Source organism: Mastacembelus armatus, chromosome 21, assembly GCF_900324485.2.
Source record: "Mastacembelus armatus chromosome 21, fMasArm1.2, whole genome shotgun sequence".
NCBI lineage: Eukaryota > Metazoa > Chordata > Actinopteri > Synbranchiformes > Mastacembelidae > Mastacembelus > Mastacembelus armatus.
In genome coordinates this window covers 20,755,428-20,770,213 of record NC_046653.1, presented here as the reverse complement: position 1 = coordinate 20,770,213, position 14,786 = coordinate 20,755,428, and the positions used below count along the sequence as shown (strand labels likewise).

General features: G+C 40.5%; 1 protein-coding gene across 2 annotated transcripts in view; it reads left to right on the top strand.

Moving 5' to 3' along the window:
- Nucleotides 1-14,786, top strand: part of sema5ba (sema domain, seven thrombospondin repeats (type 1 and type 1-like), transmembrane domain (TM) and short cytoplasmic domain, (semaphorin) 5Ba) — a 140,090-nt gene that overhangs the window by 69,219 nt on the left and 56,085 nt on the right. For both annotated transcript variants that reach the window (XM_026296322.2, XM_026296321.2), the window contains exon 5: nucleotides 449-494. In XM_026296322.2, coding sequence (XP_026152107.1) covers nucleotides 449-494 — 46 coding nt within the window. The remainder of the gene's footprint in view (nucleotides 1-448; nucleotides 495-14,786) is intronic.

Sequence of the window (14,786 nt, the reverse complement as noted above, 5' to 3'; positions counted from 1 at the left end):
TGCGCTGCTGAGGCCTGGTTGGACCAAGTCAAGCTCTGGATTTGGCAGAAGGGAAGAGTTTAGAAAAAATACATCATTTCACAGTAGTGACCTGTGGGGGGGTGTGTGTGTGTGTGTGTGTGTGCGTGTGCACGCACTTGTTCTCATGAGCTGATATGAGTTCGGCTTTTGCCTGGTTTGATCCTTGATCAAACATCCAGTCATAGATGCAGACAAAAAATACATGTAATAATTAGCACAAAAGTCAGACTAATAAAACTAAAAACCGAGACTGATGGACAGTCAGAGTTTGACCATTTATTGGCTTTGTGTTAAGTCAACAGCTGCTAAATGGTGTGTCTCTTCTCTGTTATTCAGTTTGGATTATTAAACACAGTTTTTCTACATGTAGATCAGTCACATTGTGCACACACTCATATCATCTTGTTTTCTTCTCTTCTCAATTCAGAAACCACCTTTTCCGACTGGACCTCAGTAACCTGTCGTTGATACAGGTAGGCCGAATAATGAGTTCCTGTTTTTTTTTCTCTGTGCTGAACAAACAGTAAATAGTTTGTTGTGATTTTAAAGTTAGTACTTTTTGGGACTACATCTCTCCTTTCTTATGAATCTAGGATTTATTGATTTAAGCTTATTTTCTGATTTTTGTTGTTGTTTTGCTTATTGTCAGGTTACATGCTAATAGTCCTTTTCATAATAGCGGAATATCAAACATAGTGGAACAGTTTGATATTCTAGTGCTGGTCTACACCTGCAGCAGCACCAAAGGAGAATCAATGTTGGCGAAGGTTTATTCCAGGTGTTTGTGTGCCAGGATACAGTTTGAACTGTTTTTAGCACTCAGTGCTTCAACCGCTGATTTCCTGGGATGGAGGCATGTATGCCTCATCAAGCCCCTTCTTTGTATTTTACCTTTAGTCATCAAATATTACACTATTCTTTATTTGCATTCATTCTGGAGAGGTTTTGTAGGAGCTGCTTTTTTGCATGAAATATAATTAGAAGAAACATCTGCAGGCTGAAAAGTTATACAGCCACTGTATCATTAATGTGCTGGGGAAGGCAACTTTTAGTTAGTGGCACTGAAAAATGAACCAGCATGTCTCTTCGGGATAGTTAATGCATTTGTGTTTAGATGAGCAGGTCAGATTGTGGCTGGGGTCTGAATGAAGATTGATCAGGTCCAGCTTGTGTGTGTGTTTGTGTGTGTATCTTCATCTGGTACAGACAAGAACCACAGATGTCCTTCATTCATTATATGTATGTAACATCTTGATGACTTCTGCTGGGCATAAATATCATCTGATTAAAAACTGCTGGGAGCAATTTATCACAGAAATCTTAGAGAAAGTGAAGAGCCTCTACCAGAACCCTCTAGACAGCTGTACATCACTGCTTTGATTAACTTTTAAACTTAACATATTTTCTGACACTACGCAGGAGCAACAAAACAGCAGGCTTGCAGTCCTATTCACTGTTTTCCTTTGATCGAATTGCCAGAATTTATCAGAGGTTTCTTCAGTTGGATCCCATCTCTTCATTTGACTTAATGCCAAGATCAAAATTTAATTAGTTTGTTTGACAGGTCACAACCAAAGACGTATTTTAGAAAAGTAATTCAGTCTGTTACTTCGCTTTTACTGGTGAGTGAATGTGGAAAATAACAAATATAAATAGTATTGTAGGATATAATAAAAAGCTTTCAATCAGGTCTTTCAATCTAGCAGTTGTATCAGATAAATAAAGTCTGGAGTGAAGTGTTTCGGTAACAAGTAATAATAATTATGAGCTGATGTTGGGCAGGAGGCAGCTGTACCCTGGACAGATCTCCAGTCTATCACAGAGACAAACACATTCACACCTATGGGCAATTTAGAACCACGAATTATCCTAAACCCCAACCTGCATTTCTTCAGACTGAGGGAGGAAGCCAGAGTACATGGAGAAAACCCACACAGACACAGGGAGAACATGCAAACTCCACACGAACAGAGTTTGAACTGGAAAACATCTTGCTGTGAGGTAACAGATGGGAATGGCTACTTAAAATTATACGTGCTGCTTTGAAATCCCTGATTTCCCTAGTAACAATAAGGACATAAGGTGCATCAGTTTAAAACTGAAAGGTTTGTTGACTGAATTTATTGACATTTTCCAGCAAGTCCCAACTGCTGTGGTGCTCACTTTAAGAGGACAGTACATGTCAATAAAACATTGTTGGCAGTAATGTGACATCTCTTTCCCTTGATTTTCTGTCAGTAAAGCTTAAGTCTCTGTAGGTGACGCTTTATGTGTGGTAAGGCACCGTGCCCATTGAACTATGTGTTATTTTTGTTTTTATTCCAAGCCGCTATTAACTACATCTAGAAATGTGAGAACACATTCCCAGACATGGCCAAACCAGTGTTGTGATATAAAAGTTAATGATAAGGATATTTATTTACAGCTAGCATTTAAAGTGCCTTTGGGAGAGGAGTGCATATGCCGAGGTGAGAATAAACATAAATATTTTTAATATCCACCATTTTGCAGAGACTATAATTAAATTTGTATAGGTGCATTGAGTGTATCCATATAGACACACGCATTTCAGGGCGCCGTCTGCGGCTGTGTGTGATGTGTGTGGTTTGTGAAGGGCCTGTGGTATTGTAAGAGCTGTGTGGAACAGCAGCATAGCCAGGAGTGTTAGCTGTGGGGTGCGCGGTTGCCGTACGGTTGCATCAGGCGTCATAAATGACAAGCCCGCAGCTCTCTATGGAGCCGTGTAATCTAAACCGGTATGTCACTGTCACTGAGTAAAGAAAAGCAGTCTTTATATAACCCAGAGTACGGTGCACAGTTGCCGTGCTTCAAGTGACTGCAGGGTATGTTTTTTTTTTTTTACTTTGACAAACTTTTCCACTGCTGCAAGTCAACTTTGATTACATATTCAGATTTTGTCACAGTTAATGTTATTTAACGCTAACTCTCTGTGTAGCAAATAATAACACACTACACACTGATTATCAACAACAGCAGTGTTACATCTTCGGTGATCTTCTGTTGCTGTTGGTTCTGTATGTTTTTGCTTTTCGCGACTGTGTATTTTGCATTTTTCCAAAACGTGCCTCGTTATATGAGACTGATTTTCCACCTTCCATGCAAACGTTGGTTTCAGCTGATGCAAGTATAATATGAAAATCATCAGGATAGGAAATTTGGTGTAACCAACATTTTCAAGGACAGTGTGCAGACATATGGAGTAGCTGTGTTTAGTTCTGAATATGTTAAAGTGCAGTATGTACCTAAACTTTTCCATTTTCATCAATGCTACATTTTCAGTTTTTTTTGTTCGCAGGCTTGTGGAACCCTTTTTTTCAATTATCTGGATCTTTTAAGGTTAGGAATTACATTTGCAGCATCATTTACACTATTATTTGAAGGACAATGACTTGCATTATTTTACACTACATTACCCCACTGGATGAAAGCACATCACCAGACTCAACTTCGTCTGACAAAGTCCCCTTTCACGGCAGCAGCAACTGAATGGCATGATGTGTACAGCTGCCACCCGTGTGTCACTGCTGATATCAATGCGCCCTTTGTCTGCATGTTCTACTTGTCTAGTTTTGGAGGAGAGAAGTTGACTTATGAGGGTTTTCATTTGTTTTCACCCTGACTTTGTTGTTCTCTACAGTTCCATGAATCCATTCTCTTTGTCCTGACAGAGGCGTGCACTATGTTTACATCCTTATGACGTGTTGAAAGCACACACACACACGTATATACAAACACATGCACCTAAACACACTATTACACTCTTTAAATTCAGATTAATTTCTCACTCATGCACATTTTTAACTTTTTGTGAGCTATAGGGATAAATGACGTGGATCCCTCTTCCCTCTAGCCAGTGTGGAGGTGTATCCATGATGTCTCTACCCCCAGGCTCATTTGCCAGTAAACGATAGCTTGTCCAAAGTGATGGAGGAGGGTGGCATCTTAAAATACTCCCTTTCTTTTCTTATATAAGTAAATGGGAACAAACCCATATCTCCCACTTGCCAGTCCAAGCCTCTGCTTCAACATCAAAGGCGTATTTCTCTAAGGCATTTAGTTTAGATTCCTGAACCGGTGATTTGTTGCTTAAATACCCAAACCACCTGTAGACGAAGGCTGTTTTCACACTGGCTTTGTTTGTTTGAGTTCAAGCTTGAGTTCAATTGTCTTCATTCCCTGATGACGCTCCGTTTTCCTTATCAAAGTGTAGCTTTTTACTAACATTGTCAGGAAAGAGCATAAATAACCTGCATGTAAAATGTTCAATGTTAGGATCATTGGAAGGAAGAATCATTTCAGTTCATTGCAAAGATACATATTTATTAACTTTATAATTAGTTTTAATTTTTAATTATATGAATAATTGATTGGTTTTTCAATTATAAATAGAAACAGCGAGAGAAACATCATAATTTCACACATTGGAGCCTTGAGTTCTAGTCTGGTTTGGTTGGTTTAGTTCAGTTTATTACCAAGTAAGAGCTTTACAAGCACCATGTGCAAGGTTAATACCGTAACTCTCCAATCTGCTGCGGCGTTATACCATTGTGATAGTGAGGTGGATTTTCTGGTCTTTCAACAGGCTCTTCACTGGGGTCCATATATGACAGCTGAGCTGACAGTTCAATGAGGGAGGTTTCACTGAGAGGAGCTTTAAATTTTAAAAGCCAAAGATTTGATCACTGGTGATTCAGTACGCTCAGTTCAGCTAGAAAATGTGATGTTAAACAGCAGTTTCATTTCGCACTCAATGCCACTTTGCTTTTAGTAAAAATGTAAGGCAGCACATTACAGTACGTCTGTGAGACATTTTTCTCAAGTAGTACGTTGTCAGTGCTGTTGCACTGTTCCATTCAGGTGACAGCCCACTCTCTTTTACCATCTAGCAGTTCTCCTTGTGCCCTGCATGTGTCTGCAACCATCACTGCTGCTTCTCTCCATCACCACCCAAGCACGCACCCGCTTTGATTCAAAAGTAAAGACGGTATCTGCTTTCATCAGTCCTCAATCTCTCTGTGCAGACATTGCAGGGATTGTATAATGCAGGGAGAGTTGGGGTCACAGCTGGAACGCGGAAAATTAATGGCACTGCAGTGCTGTGTAAATTCATTTGGTTATAAGAGTGCTGATTGTATTTGGAATATGCACAAACAGTCCCACAGTCATGGAGCTGATCACAGGCTTCCTTGTTCAGGTGAATTCATGATTGGGTTTGTGGTTGGCAGATTTAAAGTCCGACTGCTCATATATTCAGATGATGGTGTTTTGAAATGCAGCCATGTTTGCTGTGTTTATGAGTTCACTTGAAATGACTTACTGATTATAGCATTTTGGATATGTGGATACATTTCCTCAAAGCTCATGAGTTCATGAGTTGGGATGAACTGAAGCCACATTTACAGTTTCTGGCTCTGTTGTCAACAATTTTCATTTATCCAGTGTGTCAATGAAAACTAGAAGACAAAATCAACTTCCAACTTAGAGACTCACAACTTAAACAACACTAAAAGTCAAGGATGTGACTTTACTTGACAACAGCATGAGTGTGAAAGTTAATAGCAGCAGCTATACTCAGGAACCAAATAGACCTGTGGAAACGAACGCAGCCCTGTGGGATGCAAAGCCTGGCTGGCTGTAGTTTAAACTAAGGGTTGTCCATTGAGAGCAAGTGAAAGTCACACTGACACTGTTTAGAAATGACTTGCTGATTGATGGAAAAGTAAACCAAAGAGGGTGGCCCACTCACACCATAATCACAATGCTGCATTTTCCACTCCCATTCATCTGTGGGGACTGGTTGGCCTGGGCTTTCCAAGTGGGCCATTATCAGCGCCTGTAACCACACGCTGCTGTCACCATTGCCGTCCCTCCTCTCCTTAAGTGCCTGCTTTTCTATCTTGTGTCAAGCTATTACATATCGTATGTGTTGGTGTTTGTAGTCTGACATGTGCCAGCCACTGGGCTTTTCTGTGACGGCTCCAGATTTGAGTCGGCCCAGGCTGCTGTGCCTCACACCTGAAGCCAGAACAACCACTGTTGGAGCGCAAGCAGGAAACAGCTGCATGGGTTTTGCTTGCTGTATATGTGTTTCTATATAAAAAGTAAGTACATGCTAGGTTTGCAGTCTTTTGGTGGCAGAGTGTTTTGAAGGCAGTGGAGGGTGCTGAGCTGCTGATGCCAGGGCTTTTAAAGGCTCAGCCCAAGCTGTTGTGTTCTGGCACCTGGGAGAGCACCTGCCACGGCCATTAGTGAGCAGGCAAGCATAGAGGAACGAATGCGTAGGGCAAGAGTGGAGAGAGAGAGAGTAATAGGCAGGGAGAGGAGACAGACAAGAAGAGTCAGGGATAAAGAGGTAGGCAGGAGCCAAAGAATGAAAGACAGGAAAGATAGCAGGAAGAAAAGGAAGAGGTAACACAAGCAGAGACTAAGAGAACAACACACAACATCACACACACAGAGCAGAGATGAAGACAAATGAGAAAGAGCAGAGGAGTGAATATGAGAGAGAGTGTGAGGGAGGTGACAAGCTTTCAGTCTGCTCCAGTTCAGCATTTTCTCTCTGGGCATTTTCTCTAGTGAGCATCCGTGTTTCTGTGGAGTCAAAGAAAATAGTTTCTCCAGAGTGCTGTACCTGCACAGGAAGCGTCCGTGGAGAGCATTCAAAGTCACCTTATGTTTTTTTTTATAAAGTAGACTTTGACAAAGTACCTAGAGGTTTACAATGTCCAAATAAATAAGGGCAATATTTTCCTTAAAGGCTGATAATAAAAAAAATCATTTGAGAATTACCTTGAACAGTGTGAGCAAAGCTTCTCCTCATGGAGCACCAGTGTGTATTAAACTGAGATTTATTTAAAAATCCCGGATAGCCCAGATGATCGCAGACGTTTCTCTAAGGATGCAAACAACTCTTAGTTATCTTACTTAGAAATCAAAACAACCATGTTATTTAGAAATTTAATTTTACATGTAACTTTAAAATAAAATTGTGAGTGTTTTTCTGTCTTTAAAGGATAATTCTGCTGTACATGGATCGTATTTTTATAGTTTAAGCATTTATCATTTATAGGTCATTGCACTGGGTCAGCTGGAGCACTCTGCTTACATTAGCTGTTTGGTATCAGCAGTTTCATTGATGGATCAATATCAGTGAGTTGATCGTCAGCTTCCTGGCTACCAGCTGGCATTTTATATCCAGTTCTATTTATTCAGGTGTCGTCTGAGTGGCATTCGAACCAGGCACATTTCTGCCAACCAACTCATTCTTTGTATTGTTGGCTGTTGTGACTCAGCTATAGGTTAGGAGAAATCTTAAATCACCAAGTTAACGGCTAAAATGACCAAATACACACTAAACAGAAGTCAGTTGTAAATAAACATGATTACCCAGTTTAACTGTCTGTTGTAAACGTGCATCACTGTTTACACATGGACCTTCTGGTTCAAGTGTCACCTTTTTGCTCTGTCACATTTTGGTTTAATGTCATTGTCATGTTCCCAGATTTGGGCAATTACCTTGTAAGGGCCATGTTATCATAAATGGCAGAACTAACACGCACCCAAACACCCTGCTCAGTACAACATACTGTATATGACACAAGCACCCACCATCACCCACCCAGCTCTCCTCACAGTGGGACTGTGGGACTCTGAGGTCCTGTCTATTCCTAGTTTGCTGTTTCTATTCTTCACCCTCCTTCTCTCTTCATTTTTAAACTCTTTCCTTCGCTCTCTGTCTTTTTTCTGGGATGTAGCCGATATTAGTGCTGGTGGTGCGCCTGATTGCAATCCACCCACATGCTCTGTCCTAGAAGCACCCACTGACAGAGCTCTTTCTCTTCTCTCTCGCTCTCTCTGATGTTCTTTTCGACCTGATCTCCGCTGCAATCAGAACAGCAGGGGGAAGCTGGTGGGAGGTGTGTGTGTGTGTGTGTGTGTGTGTGTGTGTGTGTGTGTGTGGTGGGGGATAAAACAGAGGAGTGGGTGAGTGGTAAAAACAGCAGAGGTATAGAAAAGCTAAAGTGTTGGGTGGGAGAAGGAAAAGGGAGCTGAAGCAAAGGTTCTGTTTCTGTCATCTGTTTCTCTCATTGTTTATTTTTCCACATATTGGGATGCAGATTTGCCAGATGTGCTATAAGCAATTCCACTGCTACTCAAAAAACATACCAGCAACTTTTAATGGGCAGACTTTATGTTTGATGTGGGAATGAATGCTGGTCTCCTTCTCCCTCTTCTCACTTTTTTTTTGTTTGTTTTTTTGTTTGTTTGAGAGTAATAGAAAATAACACAAGCAGAGTCGTGTTTACCTGGTCCTTCTTTTCTTCTGCATGTTGCAAGATACTAACTGGAGATAGAATATCGATTTATCTCCCACTAGCATATTTGTACAAGACCACAAAGCTACAGAATTGTGCCGAATGTGATTGTCTTTAGCTGGGTTGCTTTTTTCCCAGGTTTCTGTGAGCCACAGTAGACTGTGTCTTTGTCAGTTTGTGCCAGATGCTCTGTAGTTTTTTTTTTCTTTAGTTATGCCAAAATATGTCTCCACACACTACTCCTTAAAACGCCTCTGTCGTGTATATACACATGCATTCACATAACATCTTCACATTACTATGATGTGTATACACTCCCTCTTCTCCCTCGCACACCCTCGCTTGTTTGGTTTTTTTTCATATGCACTAACAGATGTGCAGTAATCCAGACAAAGTCAGAGCCTTCTCTGAGAAGATAGTGAAGAATGTGACTCCTGGTATCAGCCACTGAGTGGGCACAAGGTCCTGGCCTGACTTTTTACTGAGCTTAAGTAGCAGCACTGACAGAGAGGGTGGACATAAGGAATGGAAATAAGATGGGATGGGGAGGTGGTAGACTTCAGGTAGAAATATTGAGGAGTTAACATAACCTGCTCTTTGCTGACATTTTGTAGAAACAGAAATGTATTCTGTACCCTGCTCAGGAAACTAAAGGAATAATATGTTTTGCACATTGAAAAACAGAATTGAAAGGATTTTTTTTTAAATCACAGGTTTATAGGAATATTCTACCAAATAGTTATGTTTTAGCATTAAAGCCTTAAACCCTGCTGACTTGAAAGGTGGCCCTGGAGTGTTTGTGGCCTGTAGTCAGTCCAGATTCCCAACAGACCCATTCAGCCCCTGACAAAACTGTCCATAGAAACTTCTCAAACCACTTCTGCAGCAAAGTCTCCTAACCTGGGGTCAATATTTCAGTTTGCAGCTTTTGTTTGTTACGAGTGTATTTTATTAGTAGTTTATTATACAAAAACAATATAATCATTGCAAACTTTCACTGCTCCATAGTGATGCATATAGTGAGTGAAGCATTTTATTTAAAATGTAGGGAAAACTGGAGTCTAAGTAAAATCACTGTGCTTTCAGCAGCAGGTAGACACAACTGGATGAGCAGACATACAGTATTATAACAGAGCTGTCAAGGCTGATACAAAATAAATTAAAAAAAGTGAATGATAAACTCACCTTGAACTAATTAAACATATGTGTGGAGAAAGTTAGAGATAAGCCGAAGAAAAATGTGTTGTTATGTGTAGAAGTAATGGGAGGAGAGAGGTCTTTGTCAGTCCATCAGATAATCCCTGCAGAGACAAGACAGCTGAAACAAGGTGGAATGTAAACACCATATTACTGTCTGGATCTCAGCATCTCTGTCTCCATCACACCATCTTAACCCACAACTCCATCGTCTCCGCTCTTACCTATTTTCTTCATTGCCTCCTCTAACATTGCACATACTCCATTCTCTAAATCCCATCTACAGAAAAGTGCCCATGACATTTTCTCCTCAGGATAACATTGTATTTGCTTCTGATGTGGAACTGCTGTTGCATTTTTCTCAGGCTCATTCCAACATTGAGCCTGTTTCACTGTGCCCATTCATTTATGTTGCTCCAGTTTCCAGTTGCATGGAACAATCAGGTTGTACATCAATATGCAGACCTGCAGGCAGTTAAACTATATTGCACACGCTTACTTCACTGATACAGACAGTAATGGACGTACAATAATGCTTGTCACTATAAAGCTGTAGGAGAGGACTGGAAAATGTGCAGGAGTGCAGGACATTGAAAACATTTCAGGTTGACATCTGATTTTTATCTTTTTAAGCTCCAAAACACACCCAGGCTCACTCTTGATGCCGTAGGTGGGCTGCTGTTGAGCTGCAATGTTCCACGTGGCAGAGCAGAATGAAGCGTTTTCCTCTGATTGGTTTGCCCTTTTTGTAAATGCTTGGGGTGTGTTGGGGTTGTGGAAAGGGACAGTGGTGCTTTTTGTGATTTTGCTCTGTCTAAAAAGAAAGTTCTTGTCTACACGACTTCAGCGTGATTATCCCTGATATGAAGGGTCTCACAATGAGGTCTTGAGACATACTTAAGGTGACCACTACTTTGTTTTGTCCTTTTTTGGGGAAAAAAGAGGAAACGTTTTTGCTTTGATTCCTTTTTTTTTCTTGGTTTGTTTGTTTTCTTGCTGAAACAATGTCAGAAGTTCTGAGAGAGCAGTGATCCCCTGTGTGCTTGGGGCCTGGAAATTGCCGTTGATGTGCTGCTTGTGTTTGAGGCTGTTTGGGTTGAGCTGTGGTCTATGGCTCCCACAGCCAGCTGATGATGAGCAGCCCCCAGGTGACTGCCCTGCTGTGCAACATGATGGCCTGTCTCATAGAGTCTGAAGTCCTCTTTACCAGATGCAAGGGATGTGGGCTCACAGTAGCACTGCGGTGTTGCACAGTAATAGTTTTTAACTTTTAGAAAATCACGGATTCTCTGTGCAGTTTTGTTTTGATATTTTTTTTCTTGTCAGTAACTGGTCAGTAAAGTTATTCTTGAGAGGGTTTTAATTAATGAATGTATGACCTATGCATTGAAAACACAAACTAATGGAATCGGGTGCTGGAATTAGTCGTTATTCTCATTATCAATCTGGTCTGTAATATCAAAACACCTTGAACCTCTTAAAATGTCTTGATGTGTTGAAAAGAAATAAAGTCTCATATTGGAGAAGCCAAAACTAGACAGTTTTTAACAGCTACATCATTCATTCATTTCAGACTTAGTCTGACATGTTTGGTATCGAGAATTTCAGTTCTGTGCATTGAAATACAGTTTAGTTTATAAAGATATTTAAATAGGAGATTTGAGAATAAAATAGGTCTTAACTTTAACATTTACTTGTGAAGCCAAAGTGGAAATGTCTGTTGATATACTACACTGAAGCATCACAATAGAGTAAAAAAAAAAACAAACAGAACTATTCTAGAAAACAGAAATGACAGTTACAGCTGGGGAGAACAGCTGGATTGTCCGTTTGCTGTTGCTTGGTCCCAGCGTGGATTGTTTCCCTGTGGTGCACCAAGGTCAGGAGAACAGACAGACCATAAGGTCAACAGGTCACCTGTCACTGGATTTTCCTTCAAAGAGAAAATGCCTTGTGTAAACTCCCTCATCAACACACACAGTTGGGAACGTCCCAGTACACCAGAAGAAAAATAAATACATCTGTTATTGAAGGTGTTTGTGTTGGATGCTGCATATTCCTTTGGGACAGGAAGAACTGGCATTTGGTTAAGCTGAAGACACGCCAATCTTTTCTCATGCAGGTAGTATTATTATGAACGACACACTACTATACTAGCTACAGTCCACACAGTGGAAATCTAGGGATCAAAATGACTGAAAGACCTGACGGACATTAAACAGACCCTCTCGGATATTCATACCCTAGATTCACACACAGTGTCAGGCTCCTCTCTGTTGCCCTGAGTTTGATGAGTCAAGGCCGATTTCATTCACACTCTTCATTAATTTCAGTGCTGCAATTTGGGCAGAGATTTAATTATTGATGTGGCTTTTTGTCAGAATGGAGGGATAATCTGGGAGCTACAGAGCTAAGACCAAGAAGGAGCTACTTGTCACCCTGTACTGTGCTGCAGCTCGGCCAGTCTGGCTGGGAAAGAATAATTCTCTCTAATGGACTACACAATGTGTGTGTGCAATGCTGCCTGCGTGCACACATATACAGCCTCAGCATTTTTACCATGAATTTCTAGCTCTACTCAACACAAAGTTTACATAACATGTGTTGTACATACAATACACAGAGGAGTATTATGTACTAGAATTCAATGTACTAGGGCTGGTAAACCAGCCAGGCTGGTTAACACTTCTGCAGTGATGCCAGCTGATGTATTTTCAGAAAGTATTACTGATATTTATGAAAAAATACTTTTGTATACTATGTCAATGTTAAAAATGAATAAATTTGTAAATATTACAAAAGTAGATAGTGTTATCAGCCTGAAGAATCCAGTACCAGGTCGGCTGTATTATGCACATGCATAGACCCAACACAAATAAGAATAACAGAATAAATAACATTCTGTTGTGCAAATGGAGGCATGCATGATACAGGATGAAAATTATAAGATTCCAGGAAAACCAGAACACACCACTACAGAGTGCCAGGATACAACCAGAGGCAAGGTGTCCATAGACCTGTCTATCTATTCTGCACCTGCATCTGTAATACAGAACAACAAACGCCAGCATATTATAATCTCACTGTGAATCTTGTTAAAAAGTCTCACACTTGGAATATAAAGGAGAATTCATTTGCTCAAAGTAAAAAGAGATGGCCTGTGTGTTTTCAGCCTGTGATCTCCAGGTTGTGGAAAAATAAAACAAAAGGCTGAGGAACAAGTTAGAAGGGATGGCCACACACAGCTGGGAGGTTGTCCAGTCATCCCCTGTTGACATGTCAGAGAAAGCTCCATCCATCCATCCATCCATCTTCTGTACCCGCTTTTTCCTGAAAGCCAGGGTCACGGGGATCTGCTGGAGCCTATCCCAGCTCTCTTTGTGTGAAAGGCAGGGGTACACCCTGGACAGGTCACCAGTCCATCACAGGGCCACATAGAGACACACATACACAGACAACCTCTCAGAGAAAGCTCCTAATTCATATTTTAAGACGTAACCATCAGAGTGTTCGTGCTGGTATTTACTCAGCAGCATCACCAGAATCAATGATAAATGTTCTTTTGAATGAAAAGTTATGAGCACTGTGTATATTCTTTCATACAGTGTTAGTCTGCACATTAACCTGCTTTCTCTGTGTCGTCATGTGTTCCTGTGTGGGTGCGTATAATATAGTAATTGTTTGAGGAAGAGAAGGATCAGTCCAGTGTGCTGTTTGGTTGGTCATGGAGAGACTGCTTTCACCTGCCAGCCTTCCCAATGTGGAATTACAGTGAGTGGGAGGCAGCAGCAGCATGAGTGGGCACCACATACAGGCTGGTAGCACATACTGAACCATGCTGCTCCTTTTTTAACTCCATTACATCAGGAGAAAACTGCTTCCCCAGCTGTAATCATTTGAATCGTTTTTGTTGTAAAATAGCCAACACTGCGACTATAAAATGGCTAAATTAATGCCTTTAAAATTCACCATTCATGAAATCATATTTGTTTCTTCATATTTCTACAGGATGAATCAATGATTTTTGTCTCATGTAGGCCTAATTGTTTCTGATTTACTGAGCCTTTCTTTTGCTGTTTATGTCTTGTTAAGCCTGAAGGCAACTTTGAACTGCTCTACAATACTTTACATTGTATTATATTAATGCAAAGGAAGTAGCTTTACCATGGAGGACAGCACATCCACATAAGAGCTTTTAAACATTTTTCATTCTATTTGCTTATTAAAGACAGGCCTGTGTTTTGCAATGTTAGTGTTATTTCTTGATTTGAATTATAATTGTTTGTATTGCATTTGTATTTATGTGCTTACCTACAAAGTTCTTACAGGGCTGATAAAACAACGATAAACAAAGATATGAACTGTGAATTTTCGTTTTAGTTCCAGTGCAGTGTTTTTTTTTTTTTTTGTTTGCATTTTCTTGGAGATATCTGTGATTCTCCACCTGTCCACCAGATGCCTCCAGAGAGTCCAACCACGCCTGTATCACAGCTGTGCTTTGTTTTCAATTCATTTTATCGATGCTGACAGTGGCGCGTGCGTCACGACCCCAAACTTTGCTGCTCCGCTGTTGGAAACGAAGACACAGTCACGGCGGAGCTGCAGGGGTGGAACAAAGCGTGGCTTCATTTCATTCACAACTATGACAATAGAGCTACTTACTGCCAAATATTCAAAGCACCTGCAACATGTTGAGGCATCTTTTGACGCGACATGTGCATGAATGAGATGTCTCCCCAACCAGCAGCAGGTCCGTTACCGAGGGTGAACATCCCCATGCAGGCAGACTCAGCAGATCTTTATTTTACTAACAAATATTCTCTTGATTCATTCATTTTAGAAGCTGAAAAAACAAATAAAACAAATATAAAATACTCACTTTAAAAGAACTGTAAGTTCAGTTGGATTGACATAAATGTTTTAACTGTTTACTTGTTTCTATAACAGCTGCATTGATGCCTAAACCTGTGTAGGGTTACAGGCTTCAGGAATCGCTAATGCTATTAGTATCAATAAGTTCTTATCAATTCCCCAACCCTGCTGCCTGTCTGGATGCCTCTTCATAAATATTATGTCTTGATTCAACCAGCTCTGGATCTTTCACCTTCCACTGCTGCTAAAACAGTAGTTTTCCTTATTTTTTGGAATTTAAACAGGTTTTTCTTCCATTTATTTTCATTGATCCAGATGTTTCAAACAGCTTCATTGGTTCATTGGTGTGTTCTTAAAAAT